The sequence below is a fragment of the Neopsephotus bourkii genome, unplaced genomic scaffold (genome assembly GCF_033783945.1).
Source record: "Neopsephotus bourkii isolate Nb327-2 ecotype Australia unplaced genomic scaffold, CSIRO-AGI_Nbou_v1 NB_244, whole genome shotgun sequence".
NCBI classification, from domain to species: domain Eukaryota; kingdom Metazoa; phylum Chordata; class Aves; order Psittaciformes; family Psittacidae; genus Neopsephotus; species Neopsephotus bourkii.
In genome coordinates this window covers 1,717,459-1,736,143 of record NW_026900754.1, presented here as the reverse complement: position 1 = coordinate 1,736,143, position 18,685 = coordinate 1,717,459, and the positions used below count along the sequence as shown (strand labels likewise).

Sequence of the window (18,685 nt, the reverse complement as noted above, 5' to 3'; positions counted from 1 at the left end):
AAAAAGAAAAAAAAATACCAAAATCCTACTCAGATGCTGTACGTACAACCACCTACTGCAAGCGTAACATCATCACCCAGATAATCCCTAATATTCAAGTGCCAGACAGTGGCTCTTCATCAGGGACTGTAGTGACAGGACAAGGGATATTGGATTTAAAGTGAAACAGAGGAAGTTCAGGTTAGTTATAAGGAAGAAGTTCTTTATTGTGAGGGTGGTGAGGCACTGGTACAGGTTGCCCAAAGAAGTGGTGAATGCTCCACTGCTGGCAGTGTTCAAGGCCAGGTTGGACAGAGCCTTGGGCAACATGCTCTAGTGTGAGGCATCCCTGCTCATGGCAGGGTGCTGGAACTGGATGATCTTAAGGTCCTTTCCAACCCAAACCATTCTGTGATTTATCTCCAGCACATTTATGCATATACAAAACCTGTACTTGAGCCACAGTGGTAATTCAAAGCAAGCTAGGGTTCAGGGTCAAACTGCAAAAGCAACTTCCAAGGATAAGCAGTACAGTGCCTATGAAGAGACAAATCAGAGGTAAAAGAAGGGGCAGAAGCAACAATCCCTTGCTCGCTCTCATAGCAGGAAAAAAAACTAGGAAGCAACAGCAGATGTATTCAACTAGCACACCATTTAAACCATTATTAATAGGCGTAAGAAGAGTCTCTTAGAGGCGTGTCAAACGAATTCAACTTGTACCTGCTGAATATAAGCATCCTGAATCATAGGTTGGTGCTGGTGATGCAGATGGTGCAGCTGCTGCAGCCTCCAGTCACCCTGCTGCAGCTGCTGGAGAACTCTGTTCTGCTGCAGGGGGTGCTGGTTGGTCTCTTGGGACTGCAGGATTTTTTGTCTGTTCCCTGGTCCTGTTGTTCCTGGGATATTCAGACAACACTACTGACATACTGATCTCTAAAGTTTAGCTAGAGAGCTCACTGGCAGTTAACTGCTTTACATAAGGCTTCAAGGTGATACAGTTTATCAGCATCTTTTCCAAGACTGACAATATACTTCCAGGCCTGCCAATGCATGATTTACACTTCAGAGATGTGGGAACCTTCCTTTGTTGTCACGACAGAGCAAGCTGGGTTCAAGACTTATGCTGTACTAACACTGAAGTTGTACCTTCTACTTTCTCAACCCCTAACGATCCACTGTCTAGTAGAAGTTGTTTACACCTGGGACACTGACTGGATGCCTTCCCAATACCATGCCTAAGCTATTCTTCCTGTACTATAATAGACACATAACATCAAGTGCACCTGGGAAAGTGTCCAAGATACAACTATTTAAGTGAATATTGATCAGAGCCATTAACTCTTTCTGAGTGAGATAAAGACAAACTCAAAGGATTTACTGAAAACCCATTTCACTCCATTTAACCCATTCTCCCTCAATTACTCCTCCATTGCCCCTCTACTGCATTCCCAATGCAATGTGAAATGCATCAGTCAGTCATCAGAGAAGTAAAGTTTTAACATGGCTTCAGACTACAAACACCACCAACATATTGTTGGTATCTCATGACTTTTTGAGGTACAAGGAAAGTATTTTTCCTACTACAATGAAAGCAGTTTATTACAGAACTCAGTACTTGAATTGGCTCAGTACTTTCCATGAATTATTTGAAAACCAAGACTGAGCATGAACTTCTCATGTCCACAGTGGAAAAGTTAGGTCAAAATCAGTGTTAAGCACAATGAAAAAAAAACTCTTTTCTTCTCAACCATTTGCATTCGGTTTGTGTGGCACCTGGTCAAGCTTACTATTCGCACATTTAGTCTTTTGGAAAGGAAAAAAGTTGTTTTTAGATGATTAAAAAAAAAAAAATCAGATTAATTGAGGTTTTAAATGCTATCCCTACTAGAGCAAGAAGGAAAATAAATAAAATGCTTTTTTCATTTATTTTGGTCCACGCTAAGACTTTGTTGTATTACCTTTTTGCCCACAATTACCAAATTCACCAGGAACTTGGCCTTTGACTGGAGTTGCTGAGCTCTGGATGGCCAGCACGCTAGAAGTGACAGTGCTTGAATTGGCCTTTGGTCTTTGTCGCGGTGCAATTGAGGTTTCTGTTGGTCCAACAGCATCTGTTATTCTGAAATGGCAAGTTTTCCCATATGAGAGACTTGGTAAAAAAGGACTTTCTTCAAATTAGATGCAGTTTCTCTTAATAGCTCAATTATGTCTTAGCCATGTGCTACCCTACTTCTGAGCTCCATTTTAATAACTTAAAATTTGCTTCCTCAGCTTCCCACTCACCACCCACAGCAGCCATAGGATATATGACTGCTGCAAAACATGATTCAGACAGAGCTGTGCAACAGCCTTAATCCCAAGAGGACCATGACACTACATGAAATTTCTCTGTGTAAGCTTTCCTCAGTTCACAGCACTGAGTGGAAGTTAGGGCCAGTGTTTGAGCCAGCAATCCTAAGACTAGAGGTATGATTACTGTTCATATGCATAGGAAATTAGGTTAAGAAAATATCTGCTAAAACAACTCATTTCTACTTTTTGCTAGAAAAATTGCCTCTAGCAGTTGTAACGCCCATAAAGTGCCCCAAATATATGCATCTTCCCAGAGGTACTGCAGAGCTGTATAACAGTCTGCCATGGTAATAAAGATGCTCCAAACCAAACTACTTTTGAGGTCTAATCCCATTATCAGGTTATAGTATAGGCATTTTTTAAAACTGTCCAACTGGTTAAAAAAAACTAATTCACCACTGATTTTATCTGTTTTGTGATTTTTTGTTTTTTTCTTTTTGTTTTCTTTTTTGTGGTTTTTTTTGCTTGACAAAATTAGCAAAAAGAAGAAGTGAAGCCACACTCACTGCTCACCTTGCTTTTATTTGGCTTTTTCTAGCAGCTGCCTCACTAGCTGTCATGGGTTCAGGGAGAGTTGAAGGGACAGGAGAATTCTTGGGAAAAATAAATTTGAATAAATTAAAAACCCCACAAAACAAAACAGAAAAACAAACTCCTGAAAGAAAAAAATCATTACAAACTGAAGAGGAACACTTGGGTTCAAGTTTTTCATGTTACATGGCTGCATGCAGAATTCACAAGGCTGTAGATTAGAAGTGCTGTAATTTAACAGTACCTCTGTTCTCTCATCTGTCACATAAGCACAACAAAACCATGACCAGTCTGACTTTCGTTAACTATTTCTATTACACACTACCAACCATCAACAACATAAAAACATTTTCTCTAAAAGTCTTCTTGTGATTGCACAGAAAAGAGGCTTATTCCACAATTAGATCTGTGAATGAGATCATCTTGGAGAGAAAGTTCAGCCTCACAAGGACAGTAAGGGTAGGACTGCAGACTAAGGCACTATCCCATTTGCCTTCCAGCTCAATGTAGTCCTTCCAAGGGATTAACATAATTCCTAAGGATGCTTAAAAGGTGTCAATCCAGAACAAACAAACATTCTTGACACTACAGTTACAACATTAAACCTCCAATTGCCGACAAGACCTATAGTGAGCGTATTTTATGTAGACACCAGAGATGAGTAATGGTTAAGACAGCAAGTCAGGTACTTGTGCATACTCAATATAATTTATGAAGCTATGCCCTCCAAATTAAAAGATTACTTGTTTAGAGAGCTAGTATTGCAGGTATGCACCAGCAGCCTGAAGTTCTCTATGTTTTAAACTGGATTTTTACTTAGGAACAAGGTTTATAAAGAAATCAATGTAATCTCTCAGATGGTTTGATAACACTTTTCTCAAAGCTACCTACAAAATACACTAAAAATACAGACAACATTAAAGACTTACAATTAATTATTACTACTTACATTAATATTAGACACTGGACAATCCTTTTTGGCAAGTTTAAAGGCAAAGTAAGATACCTGAAAGATATCAGGTCTCTGCTCTTGATCTGGTTCAAGCATATATCCTGCAAAAATTGGCAAGACCAAATTGTCACTGTTGGACATCAAAAAGCCTGTTAAGCCAGCATGCTACCAGCAGGAAGAAATTTATCAGCTCTGCCAAATGAGCTTGCGATAGAAAATCAGTTTTATTGTTATACTGAGTAGGGGTTTTGTTTCGGGGTTGTGTTTGGGTTTTTTTAATACTTTTTGTCAAATCAGTAGTTCCTAGGGTCAAATACAATTAGAAATGTATGTTGTTGGTATTTTGACACTCAGTTATGGAAAAGGTAGATAAACTGAAGTAGTAATTAATAGCTTCAGAGAAAAACCACTTATAACCAACTCATGATGCTAGAATTTTCTAGGGTTAATACAAAATTCAAGGTAGGTAAGAGATGATTCACATATCTAACTACATCAGGCTATGCTTCTACATCATCTCTTATAACGATCTGTGTTTTATTTGACTTAGAAAGCAAGAGAATTATGCTGCCCAGATACTTACTTATTAAACAGTGTATACTATGAGAGTATCGGGAATTGTCTGGAATAGTAAAGCTTCCATCACAAATAGCAACTTGACTTTCTCCAAACGGAAGTGAAAAGAAACAAAGTTTATAAAGCAAGCAGCCAAGTGCCTGTAGAAACAAATACAGGCACTGTAAAGGGATAAGAGTAAGACTTAAACACAATAAAGCAGCACCAGCAAGAAATAAACTGCATGCTAGCTACAGCTGACCCTTCCACTGTTATGCAGAAGCCGCATTATGAAACACTCTGTTGATGTGACAAGCTGATATATAAAGTAGTGCTAGAAAGGCTTTCTTTCCCACTGATTCCTATGCTAAACAACAAATCACCAAAATCAGAGTGTACCCCAAAGCTACATTCATATTGTCATATCACCCAGCAATAACACTAGCATTTCTGCTGAATTTAGTGTTCATTTACTTCACTGCACATTACCTAATACAAACACCCTTCCCTATCATGCTGACAACAGGCTTCCAAAAGAAGTCACTGGTAACTATCAAACAGTAGCTGGGCTGGATAAAAAGGAAACAAATTTTAAATCATGTCCTACTTATCGCAGACTAAACATAGACTCATAGAATAGTTAGGGTTGGAAAGGACCTTAAGATCATAAAGTTCCAACCCCCCTTGCCATGGGCAGGGACACCAACATCACACATGGCATTCACTGTACTGACAGCAGAGCTAAGCACCAAAGATACCTCTACTATATTCTGTATTGTAGAGCTGCATGATATATTTCCCTTCCAAAGAATTAGTTTTTCATTTAGTGTATGCCACTTCTAGCTTCCCACACACCCTCTTCATTAGCTCCATATTTCATAGTACCCAATTTCTTGCTTACCCAGATATCTGCCTTGGTAGTAATTGGTTTTCCTCCATAAAGATTGATCATTTCAGGAGCTCTGTATGACAGTGTTGTATACCTAGGAATAAGTAAGTAAAAGAGGACACTGATGAACAGCATTCCCCAGAGTTGAAAGTGTGTTTTCCTTCATCTGCCACACACACACACACCATTCACACTTGAGTTTCAGATACATGCCTGGAATTGCAATCCAAGTCACTTACTGCATTTGCATCGCCACAGAGAATATTTGGGGTAGCAACATAATATTAGCATACATAATAATAAATATTGAGTCACATAAATTTGCTTTTAATGTTGTTTCCCTAGCACATAGACTTTTGTAAGAATTACTACACTTAAATATTGCGCTAGCCAATCATTCAGAAGATGTAATGGAGGAGTCCTACAAGAATATTTTCCACCACATATTGAGACATGTATGTATACTTCAAAAACCTAATACCTCAAAATAATTACTAAAGTGGTTTTCAGAACTGAAAAAAACTCCAAAAAACTCTATCACTATAATTTGATAACAAGTAGCCCGTATTTATTCTTACGCAGTAATTAGCCCAAAGGGGCAAACCCAAACTTACACGTGTTTTCAAAAACATGCTTTTAATAAAAGATAAAATATTTCTAAGCTCAGCCTTAGAGAATGACCTTACTCTATAAATAAGACCCTACATAAACCCAATTCCAATGCTTACTTGCATCAGCTCTTTTTCTCTTATGCCATTAACTGTATTAAAATAGCATTAATTTAAAACACCAAACTCCTAAAATGGTCAGTGGCCAGACATATTTTTGAACGACTTCATTTCAGAACAGCATTTTTTTTTCAAACAGCTTTATTCTTTGCAGTCTCAGTTTTGCAAAAACCATCTGTGAGCAAATGGAAGAAATCTGTTACCAAATAGTTTTACTCCATTTATGTCAACATTAGTTCAAATTCAATAATTAAGTTTAACTCGCATTAGTAAGATACAATTACACTGCAGAAGAACACATGGAGTTTGCCGGCAGCACAATCATTGCCTACAATAAGCCATTTAAAAGTGAACTTACTTTTTAATTTCCTCTTCAACCACATTAACACCATCTTTTTGAGGATTAAGATATTTGTTAGTGGCACTGCCGAAGTCACAGAGGACATAGTTGCCACTATCGTTTAACAATATATTCTCCACCTTCAAAGGAAATTAACACACAGAAACATCAGATGAAAATCACAATATTCTTTTCTAAGTTAACTGTTTTATATGTTCTCACACACAAACACGGAATTTATCAGTAAAATCAGTTGAGAGACTTGGCATTAGCAATAAGTGATGTCTTACAGTTTAGTCTCTCCACCAAGAGCAAGTGTTTCTTTAACTACAAGTCAGTTTTAGTGAAATACCCCCTATATCCTCTATCCTTTTTAAGTAGGCCATTGATTTTAACCTATATGTTCCTTATTATTAGGTTCATACCTTTAAATCCCGGTGAACTACAGGTGTTTTGCACTGATGCAACCGGGCAACAGCTTCACAGGTATCACAAAATATTCTCATTACTTCTGACTCAGTAAAGCCTGTCTGCAGACGCTGATTCATCTGATTCACAACTTGCCCAGCTAAACAGACAAGGCAATTTTTTTGTTATTAGCTCCTATCATGCACAGAAGCAATGACTTAATGATATGCAAAAAGCCCATAAATAAGATGAAACAAAGTTTTCCACAGTCACTGTATTTCAATAAAACAAACTCAGTGTTCCATGCATGTACACTTGTATCATCATAGAAGAATGACTGTCTCAAGAACCACACTTACTTACAATGCCATGTGAAACCAACTGGTACATTTTCTAAGTGTTCAACAGCTATGTGCCTAAGTAACAGTGCAACACAAAGAACTAGCTGGATTCCAGCTCCGAGATACAAATGTTCAAGGTCTGTACTATGGGAACAATTCTACATATAAATTCCAGGTGATCAATGCAAACATTTTCCCTGCATCTACTCTAAAAACAAAGGAGTTGACTCTTACCTCGACAGTACTCCATGAGAATGAGCACCTCCCAAACATTGTCACTTACAGAGTTAACAGCACAGTCCAAATAACTCACAATATTCTTGTGCCCAGACAACTCTTTCTGAAAAATAAAATACACATTACACCTGAGCACAGAAAAGCACAAACAAATAAGACAGTACAGGTTTTCAGACAAGCCTTTATGATTTCCAGTTATTAGTCTCTGCCCCACATCCAGTACTCTTGAAGTACCATCACAAACCCAGAACATAAGGAATGCCAGCGACTGCTGCACACCAAACACAATCATTATTCAGAAATGAACATTCAGGTGTTCCTTGTTGGACTGTGGAAAAACATCTCAACTACTCCATTCTAAGCCAGTGTTGGCAAGTAGCAATAGCTACAGCCTTGATATGTGGGAGATATGCAAGAAGCAAGCTACTAGTGCCCATCCTAAGCTGAAGTGAGAAAGTTTCTCACAGTTATTAAAAGAATGCACAGCTTTTGCAGTCTGAATGATTAGAATTTAGTACACACGAACAACTGAAGCTGTCCCCAAGGGAAGCAAAAAAGAAAAAAAACAACCCAACAAGTTTTGAGAGCCATTTTAAGTGCAGAATTAAACTACGTTTGTTTCAAATCTGGCTATTTAAGTGTTGCTATCTGTATTACAGAGCTCCTGCCTACATGGTAACTTGAGACTAAGCCTAGAAGTACTTCTTCAATGAGGTAACTACATAGGTGCTGCTATGATTAGAACATGCGTAAGCTAGAAACAGATGGAAATGAAGACAAACACTCTTCCTAGTATCTGACAGAAGGCAATATAACAGATTTTTCTCTTGCCTAGGGAGCACCACTCAGTTAATGGAGCTGTGGCATACAGAGGCCTTGAGAATTTAAGTTACCCCTGCAGAACTGCAAAGAATTTCTTTTGCCTGGGAACCAGATGTACTGACCAAATAGACAGTGGCATCAATTTGTAACTGCTTTAGAAGCTAATCATGCACTAACCTTGAACTCAGCATTAGTTTCTGAAGCTAAAAGTGCAATATCAGGACTGGAAAGTCAAAAGAGAAGGTGGTCTAGAACCCACTGTTACTGAAGAGGAATTTGGTGTATACACTGCAAATTAATACATTCTCCAGTTACAAATAACGAGCTTCTTACCATAATTGTAATTTCTCTCTTACAGATGTTGAGATCCGGCACACTATTAACATACATTCGTTTTAGTGCATAACGTATCCCACCGTGGGTACGTACCAGAAACACAGTTGAAAAGCCACCTAGAAAAAAAATAATTACAAGCAAATGAAGTTACCCAAGTCTTTGTTATTCCTCTAGCCAACATCACTACACACTAAGAAGTGAATAAGAAAGTCTACACCAGTCATTGAGCAAGGAGTAACAAGGACTTTGGAAATTACAAAAATGTGCCGCCTCAATCAGTTTCACAAAGGTCAAGTATTGTGGGGGGAGGGAGAAGAAAACCACACCACAAACACATAAGAATTTTGCTCTTTTGTTAGCACATTGAACAAAAATCTTTTAAAAGCATTTTCAAATTCAAATAAATTTATAAAGCCTAGAGTAAACTCTTATGTATTCAGGTATCAACCCTGAAGCACTTACAGTCATCCAGAAACCTCAAAGTGAAGGCAATCTCCAGATCTTCAAAATTACTACATCCCCCAATACTTGATAAAGGTTAATATTATTTTTCTGAACCTACATTTCACACAGAAATGAAATACTAAGAAAACAGAAACTCTGGAAAGACACCAAAAAAGTCATGCAACTTCTCAGCATAGCCTCAAGACAGGTAGAACCTCCATGCAATCACAGAGGGTTGAAGCAAACAACTCCCAAGCAGGGTTTTTATTATTCAAACCCATCTTCAACACATAGTTAACTGCTTTCCCTCAACCAGACCCATCAAAAGCCTTCTTAGCACAGCAGCAGCAACTGTGAACCATGTACTTGAGCCCACCTCCCAGCTTCCCAGTATGAGGTTTTTCCTTTTCTCTTCACTAGTACATAAAAACCATGCAGGCAGGAATTACACACAGAAAGTACTTCCAAACAGGTAAACTAAAGGAAAAAAACACCACTCTCAAGTTTTACTCATCTCCTGTTAGCTTTAACTAATGCTGGAGGCCTCCACCAGATGCCGTTCCTATCTCCCCCCAGTTCTCAGGCACATCTTTGCGTTAGAAAATCCACCCTATGGAAGAGTCCAATACTTCCAAACAACACTTTTTAAGTGGCTGCTGTAAGTCAACTATTACCATGGGAACTTCCAACTGGTGCAAATGCTCAGGGCCACAGTCTGGCCAGAATTATGTAAATTAAAATTATTAACTTCACTCATAATGAAGCAGCCAAGTGAAACGCACATGCTTCATGTTTCCTGATGTAATCTGCAAACAGCATTTATTAAGTATAATCTGACACAAGTCTCATGTGCTTGAACAAACATGCACATAATTGACAACTGAAGAAGCTAAGTTTTATTAGGAACTTTTCTTGAAGATTAAATATTTAATTGTTTTTTAACTTAATTGCTCATTTAGCCAAGTGAGATGCTATGCTCTCCAAAACAGAATTACTATCAATTTTAATACAACACCCTAAATTCTGCAGAATTGTTAGACTTAACCAAGATTACATAGGGCCTCCCCAAAACATTAAGAGGACATGGGCACTTAAGTTACTCAAGCTGTAACGCCAAACTCCAGCCAGAGCTGAAATGATCTTATATACTCCCCTAATACCAGCCTGTGGAATTATGTCAAGGCCTTCATTAACAGAAATTTTTTTTGTACTAACCTCTCTTTAAGAAGAGACATTTTAAAGCACCAATACCTGAGCAAAAATACAAAGCAGTACTTGGTAAAGCACAGAAGTCTAATGGTGAGAAGACAAAAACCACTTCCTGTCTTTTTAATAGGTTTAATAGCCTTAAAATTCTATGACTAGGAGGAGAAGAAGAAGAAAAAGCTGGATTTCAAGTTTCCCTGAAAACTGGCTAGTATCTTTTATGTAACCAGAGCAAACACGATTGGGTAAAACCAATCAGTAGTACGTAGTGAAAAACATCCACTCAGCCAACTACTTTCCTTGCCATTAGGTGGCAACCTTAACCAATACTTGAACTCTGCAAGGGCCATAAAAGCAGGCCAATTCCCCATTTTGCCAAGAGTGAGATACATGACTTTGAATGGTTTTCCTTTTGCAAATATCACCTCTATAAAAATCATTTCGTCAAAGAAGCAAGTGGCATAACTGTGAACAAAACTTTAACAAATGTATTTATACTTACAAGAAAGTTAATAGTCACCATTCCTCTGGAAATCTTAATCCAGCAAAATCCTGAACAATTAAATTTTCAACGTTTTCAGTTGTTTCTGATGTTAAACTTCTCACTGAAAGCACCGCAATAATCAATGCTGTACATATTCACAGAATCACAGAATGGTTTTGGTTGGAAAGGACCTTAAGATCATTTAGTTCCAACCCCCTACCATGGCCAGAGACACCTCACACTAGACCATGTCACCCAAGTCTCTGTTCAGCCTGGCCTGGAACACTGCCAGGGATGGAGCATTTACCACTTCTTCGGGCAACCTGTGCCGGTGTCTAGTGTCTCCCCATCCTCACTAAAAAACTTCTTCCTTGTATCTAAACTGAACTTCCCCCATTTCAGTTTAAATCCATCACCCCTTGCTATAGCACTACAGTCCCTGATGAAGAGTCCCTCTCTGGCATCCTTGTAGATCTCCTTCAGATGCTGGAAGGCTGCTCTGAGGTCTCCATGCAACTTCTCCAGGCTGAACAGCCCCAGTTTTCTCAGCCGATCTTTATATAGGAGGTGCTCCAGCCCCTGAACATCCTCGTGGCCTCCTCTGGACTTGCTCCAACAGCTCCAAGGACACCAGAACTGCACACAGTGCTCCAAGTGGGGTCTCATGAGAGCAGAGCAGAGTGGCAGGATGACCTCCTTCTACCTGTTGGTCATGCTCCTTTTGATAAGGCCCAGGACACAGTTGGCAAAAACTGTGTCCTGGTTCAGGATATTCAGGCAAGCTCTTATTAATAGCATTGGTATCTGCAGGGATAGTGTAGCAAGCAAGCCCTTGAACTTACTTGTCAGATACCACCTAAAAACTGACACTAACATATTCAAGACAACAGAACATAAGGCTACCAGGCACAGGCACCACAGTGCCATGTTTTCTCCTTTGTTTCACATCCTCAAGAACTCAAACATAAATTGATAAACTACAGAAGTGACTAAGGACTCTAACATAGTTAGCACTCCAGACCTGAACATGGGACTGACTGCAGCTCTGAAGAGACTTGTATGCAAAGCAGAAGTACAGAGAAGCCTTGTTTTGTGTGATGACAGCATGCTGCACTTTGCCACCCTGTACTGGCCCACATGAACAAGAACACCCCACAGCCTTGCTGCTAATTGTGGGTCAATGAAAATCCACTTACGTGCCTCACAACCAAGACTCAGCTCTGTTACTGTCAGACCTTGCGAAAAAGAGCTAACAGGATGTTGTTTCCACTCAGAACAGAAGAACGGAGGGGAGGACATTCAGCATGATGGCATTTGTCTTCCCAGGTAACTTATATGGGACAGAGCCCTGCTTTCCTGGAGATGGCTGAACAGCAATTCAGTTAATTCTGTATTTGGCTTTGCTTGTTTGCACAGCTTTTGCTTTACTTGTTAAACTGTCTTTATCTCAACCCACAAGTTTTCCCACTTCTGCCCTTTTGATTCTCTCCCCATCCCAGCAAACAGAGTGAGGAAGTGGCTGTGCAGGGCTCAGTTGCCGTCTGTGGTTCAGCCACAGGAGACTCATAGGGACTGAATCTCTTACAGTCTTTACTTAAGAGTTTGGTCCAACTGGTGAACTATTTGACTCTATACTCCTATCTCAGACAAACAACAGAACTTCATTAGCAGAAGGGTTTTAGCTGTACAGTAATATGCCATAACCACCACCCACACCTGTCAATGCTGAATCAAGAACAGTAGCTACTACAGCCACTCTCAAAACCAGCAAGGTATAAAAGCTTCTCTACAAATGCATGCTACAGAGCTGCTGAGTTTTAACATCTATTTCCATTTAGACACAAATACATACCCAAGAAAGGTTTTTAGAAAGCTGATCATTACATAAAAGCCTATTTTCAGGTATGGTCCTTAGAAGCAGTTTTCCTGTACATTTCAGAAACCTGAAATGAAGAAACAGATGTGGAAAGCAACAGATCCTAGTTGTTTTTTACCTACCTACACAATCTGGAAGTTTGATATTTAGTAGCTTCCTCAACAACTAAGCATCATTTTGCATTAAGGGGAAAAAAAAACCAACAAAAAATAAATAAACAAAAAAAAAAAAAAAGAAACAGTGGACAGTTTTGTACAAAATTAACCCTTACAGCTGTGAGCCCTGGGAATGGCTGTAGGGCCAACATAACAGTTCTGGGACTGTGCCATTACAGCATAGTCCCAGAACTGGCTTCACAATAATCCTGTAAAGTTGTTCTTAATGAAGCTCAATAGCCTCAAAGATAGTTTATTTCTTATTCAAAGTTTGCAAATTTAGCTCTCACTTGGCCAGGGAGATAAACTTGTGTCCCTCTCTCCACAAAGCTGGATAAAGTGGTCAAAATGTAAATTATTTCCCAGTGAACCATCTACCCACACATATGCTGCTAACCTTCCCCTCCCGCTCCCCTTTTACAAGAAGATAGCTATCCATCCACATAATAATAGTTATAATACCATATCTGGCTTTTTTTGCATTTTAGATCATCTAACATACAAGAATTCAGGCATTCTCATCTGTGTTCTGAATAAACCTCTGCCTTTAGCAGTACTTTCTCTGCTCTCTCACTGGACACCACTTGATGCCTGGATCACTTCACACACGTCTACTATTAATCCTAGAGCCAAAAGTCACTGAGATGTCTCAGTCATCTCCCACAATCAGGCTGACCTGCAGGCAGAGCCACCCTCCTTCACAAGCTCAACATCCCCCAAAATCACGTAACCTCTGAGCACTACAATTTGGAAGCCCAATGCACAAGGATGAACCATTTTATGGACTAATCTATGCAAAATGCAGTTAGACCAGTCCCTCTCAAAGTCCTGCAGACAGGGTACTGCAGGAAGTCCTCATTAAATGCTTTAAGCTCATACTCTTTGCTGGAAAGAAAATAAACCTCTGACCTCAACAGCTTTACAAGGTGCCAAGACACCAAAGCCAGTGTCCAAAAGAGCACGACAGTTATGAAGAAAATGGGGAAAGTAGTCCTCCTCTACTACAAAAGCATGATCTCACAAAAAAAAAAAATCTCTTAACACCCACATGCACTTCCGTAGAGAGCACTGGGAAAGGCTCTTTCTCAGTAAGTACCACACTGATGTGCTATTTCACCAGGAATTCTGAGTAAACTTTTTCCCGCCACAGTTGCAGATGAACCTATGCCAAGAGCTATTTCCTGCAGCTCAGTTTTGATCCCATCTTCACAGAGTGTACAATAAACAGCACGTTCTCTGAGCTCAGGGAGAACTTCCATGATCCTGATAAGACTATTGTGCCACACAGCCCCCTTTGCCATCCTGCTGCTCAATTTCTTTCCTCGTGGTGTCCTGCTACAATGCTATAACTCCGTATGTTCATTGGCATCCTATCAAGATAAGTGCACAGCGCTTCAGCTTAGCAGAAACTCCCTCCCTCCTGCAACAGAGGAAGCCCTTCCTCCACAGAGGCAATGTCTTCTGTTATCAGGACAGATGTTGTACTGCGGGCACATTTATGGGAGTGATAAGACTAAAAGCATACACAAGAAATACTTTGGTTCTGCCTGGACAACACTATTCAGTTCTTCAAATTTTATATCTAAACAGCAAAACCTTTCAAAACCACACAGAACTCACACACTTGCAAGTGTTAAATCAGATTTCAAACTCCCCTTGACTACTGAGAAGCTACACATCAATCGAGATTTACAATGCAGTTTTCAAGCCTTATGAAGAATCTTTGCTCAAGCACTCAGCTTTTGGCAAAAGCTCCACAGGGCAAGGAAGTCACTGACCACAGCTCTGCCTTTCCACTCCTACAGCTCCTCTGCTTAAGAAGATGTACTAACCATATAATATTGTGAATGTGTGTGTATAAGTATATAATTTATATACACTTTTCTGTATGTTTTTAGTAAAGCATATTCCATGTCTCAGTCACAAACAACGTTGAGACACAGCTCATCTAAAAGAGCAGTTGGCAGATGTTGCCTGCGAACTCAAGAGCTCAGCACTCCCAAAGGCAAGAGCAGAAACAGCTCCCTAATTTTAAAATAATCCATTTCTACACACATCCATTTTAGATTTCAGTATTCCTCCACTTTATTTTAAGCATGCAGACAATGCATTCCAAGGGGACATACCACTGTTGCTTTTCCCACTGCCCACACAAATTCCCACTGTGTGACAATCTGAGTATCAGGGCTAGTTTAGACAAGAAACAGGGCTGTCTTCAAACAAACATCTGTTCTGAAAGCAGCACTGTAAAAGTAATACCAATGGGATGTGACAGAACACTTTTACCTTCTCATTGGCCTGCAGCCCTGTATGCCTTCTCACACTTGATTTTTCATAGCATCAACTGCAGTCCAACTCTGCAAAAAGCTTTGAGGTAAGTACCTGAGATTACTTTGGGAATCACAGAATGGTTTCGGTTGGAAGGAACCTTAAAAGCTCATCCAGTTCCAACCCCCTGCCATAGGCAGGGACACCTTCCACTAGACCAGATTGCTCTGAGCCCCATCGAGTCTGCCTCTGAACACTGCCAGGGATGAGGCAGCCACAGCTTCTCTGGGAAGCCAAGACAGTCCAAGTTACTACCGTGCTCTGGGAAGGACGGACTAAGGTCTGCTATAGATTTTTGTGAATTTTTCTTATCTAGTAACACCAATGCACCAGACATGCCCAGGTACCAAACCTGAAAAAAACAAAATTCATCTGATGTTCTCGCTGGGAAAGAGAGAAACAGTTACGTTTCAAGGGAGAGCATAGAGATGTCAAATGCACAAGTATCTGATGTTTTTAACCATTTAATAATCATTAGATCAACTGGTAAACCATGCAATCCTAACCAAAACCCACAAAAAACAGTGATGCAACCAGGTACTAGTGTTTTTATTATGAAGCTTCAACCCAAGCAAAGCTTATATACTTTGAGACTTTGACAAGTTGCCTCCACTCTGAAAAACCTATTCTCTGTAAAGCCTCTGCTCTCTTCCCTCCCATCAGGCAACATCCTTCTCAAGGATAGAGTATGTAAGATGAACAAGCTTTCCACAAGCATGTTGTAACAGAAACTAGAGTATTAAACAGGTCCATTTTCTATACTAACAGAAACTGAAAGTAAGAAATTTCTGTAAAGTTTGGCAACAAGTCACAATCACCGGGCTTCATTCACGAAGTCAGCTCTAAAAGGCATTTGCTAAGCATTTTGAATGCACACAACCATTTATTTAAAAAATAAAAATATAAAAAAATCAAACAAAAAAACAACCGACCAAAACACACCTTGACACCTTGATTTTAACTCCAATATAATAAACAAGTGTCAAAATAGGACTTACAGAATGGTTAAATCAGTGGGTACAGATACATTATATACCTAATATGCATCAGCACAGCTTTTCTGGAAGTAAATTCCACTGTCACATAGAATGTTACCACCCATCAAAATAGATCTAACACAACTTTTTCTTAAACTCTTGCTCTGTAATTTGTCTTTAGTTTTCCTTAGTATTAGAATTTACATTGCTATTTAAATACATAAGCATAAGAACCCAAAGCACAGAAAGTCAGACAACCGATCTATAACCTCAAACAGGAATAACTTGCCCACTCAATACCACAAAACCACCATGGCACAGAAACAAGGCAAAGCATGAGGTGCCCAGCTTGAGCAAAATGGCAAGTTCCATGGCACCTTGGAGACGTGCCACCTTCCACAGCAGCAGAAACAGAACAGTCATCACGCCATCCCAAGACGAACAAAGCAATTCATCATGTACAAGCATTCCAGACTGAGGCAGATGTCCTACAAGAGTCTCTGCTTTACTATTTTTTCCAGACACCACACATGCCACATTATCTAGATGAAACGTGTCCTCCACTGCTACAAGGGTCTACAGAGCCTGACTCACATCTTCACATCCAAGAGTAATCACCACTGAACTCATTGACAGCTTTTCATACACAAGCATGATCAAAAGTGGATTAACTGGCTGGAATTAGTAGTTAAAGAGATATCATATTATTATTTGAGGCAATCAGTGTAACAATTTTCATTATTTCACCTCATCTTTGGTTGTCTGCAAGTATTTGTCTTTGTTTAAATTCTGAGGATACCAAAGGAGCAAATACGGACCCATCTGGCAAACAAACAACGGGAGACCAATAAATTAAAGAGCAATACACAACCTGCCTATACCAACAAACAGAATTAAATAGTTTAGGCAATAATATTTCCTCAGCATGTGCAGGGGGGCAGGCAGTTCTTACTGCTCTATCTGGTACACGTTGAACACATTTGAATGCTTCAATTCACATACAAAACATCTCTTTATTAAGACTGTTAATCTGAATTATTTTACATCTCTTACACTTGAGCTTCATTCGGTAATAATACTTTCAACCTTCACACTGTGACACATGAGGATTCAAAGAGACACTTAAACTTCTAAATGGTATAAGCAGCTTGATTGTTTTAAATAAACAAACTATGCTGCAATGGCAACGAGATTCCAAGTATCAAGAGTCAAGGTTATCAAAATCACTTAATACCTCTGATACACCTACTGTGTTTGAAGGCAGTCAGTCAACAACAGTAACTCTGAACAAGGCAGTTATTCATTAAACAGACCAGTCTGGAAGCCTTTGTCTCAGACAATGAAAACATTAGGACCCATTTACCACCTAAAGCCAGAAGACATTCAAGTAAAACTCCCTCTCACAAATGCAGCTATACAATTCAACAGCAGCTTCACAGAAAAGCAAGTCTTGAGGAAGAAGTACAACAGCTGTTTAATGGAGACAATCATTTCAAGAGAGCACAAAGCTGGTAATACTAAATTCAAACCAAGACTGGAAGAACATGAAAACATCTACATGGCTAAACCAAATTAGATGTGGCACATGAGTTTGCTTTTGAGTTTCTGTATGTTAATACTGCTTTTAGAACAGTAAACACAGCTGATAACAGTACCAGCTTTCTCTTCTATCTTCAGAGCACCTAAGGAATTTCTGGATAGCTCATTCCGAGAACAGATAAGCCTCCCACTGCTTTCAGGAGTTCTCATTAAGTAAAAGCCAAGTGGTAGTACTCTGCAATTACTCATCTAAACAGAACTTAAGGCCAAGGTATGGACTCCACAGACACAGGCCATGCTACCGAGGGTCTATGGACAGACAGCAGCTCACATAGATACAATTACTTCACTTCTTTCTTTTCAAAAAGTTCCTTTACCTGCATGCATGGAACAGAACTGATGTCATGTCCAACACTGACATGACAAATTTCATCCACGCTTCCTATTTGACTGCTGCAACACATGCTGCATTCAAGTCAGGTGATACATGTGTGTCAGCAGAGTAATTAAGTACCTTTCATTCTTTAATGATTTATTTCCTCCATATCTAAGACACAGAGTTCAAAACCAAAGTGCTACAGGAAATCGCCTCCTCCTGTGTTTACACTACTGCAATCCATAAGAGCACTTGGTGCTGCCAGAGTTCTTAAAGAGCACAGATGAAGCCCATGTACATTTAGCAGTTAAATGAACATTAGTTCCAAGTTCTGTTCCTCCACAGTTTGCCCTCCAAAGAAATGCTCTTTTCATATAGTTGCATGCATGTGATTCAGTAATTAACCAAATCAAAAACCCCACAGCTGTTCAGCAACACTTTAGCTAAAAAAAATTATATTCCGTTTTTCAACCTACAAAAATTATGGAAGAACATAATAACATCATATTAATCACACACTTTTAAAACTATTTTTTGTTTTATAATAAAAGTGACCTAACACTAAGATAATCTCATCAGAACTGTTACTGAAAGCCAACATGCACAGATACAAATCACACATTAAAAAAAAAAAAAAGTAAAATGAATCAGCACAACAGAACAAGAATTAAGCCAAGAACTGAACCACTCTTACATATTAGTACATAACTCTTAGAGATTTGCACATTAAAGTTTCAAAGCACCATACAAACAAATCCATCCATTAAAATAACATGCAAGTTTGGAAGGAAGCCCAACATATACATTATTCCAAGTAAGACCTCCTCAAG

General features: G+C 39.3%; 1 protein-coding gene across 1 annotated transcript in view; it reads right to left on the bottom strand.

Moving 5' to 3' along the window:
- BMP2K (BMP2 inducible kinase) overlaps positions 1 to 18,685 on the bottom strand; it is a 50,222-nt gene that overhangs the window by 23,419 nt on the left and 8,118 nt on the right. Inside the window, exons 2-11 of the mRNA XM_061345864.1 lie at positions 8,468 to 8,586; positions 7,310 to 7,415; positions 6,752 to 6,894; positions 6,345 to 6,466; positions 5,271 to 5,352; positions 4,398 to 4,530; positions 3,812 to 3,915; positions 2,845 to 2,924; positions 1,938 to 2,098; positions 700 to 875 (exon numbers count right to left, since the gene is read on the bottom strand). Coding sequence (XP_061201848.1) covers positions 700 to 875; positions 1,938 to 2,098; positions 2,845 to 2,924; positions 3,812 to 3,915; positions 4,398 to 4,530; positions 5,271 to 5,352; positions 6,345 to 6,466; positions 6,752 to 6,894; positions 7,310 to 7,415; positions 8,468 to 8,586 — 1,226 coding nt within the window. The remainder of the gene's footprint in view (positions 1 to 699; positions 876 to 1,937; positions 2,099 to 2,844; positions 2,925 to 3,811; positions 3,916 to 4,397; positions 4,531 to 5,270; positions 5,353 to 6,344; positions 6,467 to 6,751; positions 6,895 to 7,309; positions 7,416 to 8,467; positions 8,587 to 18,685) is intronic.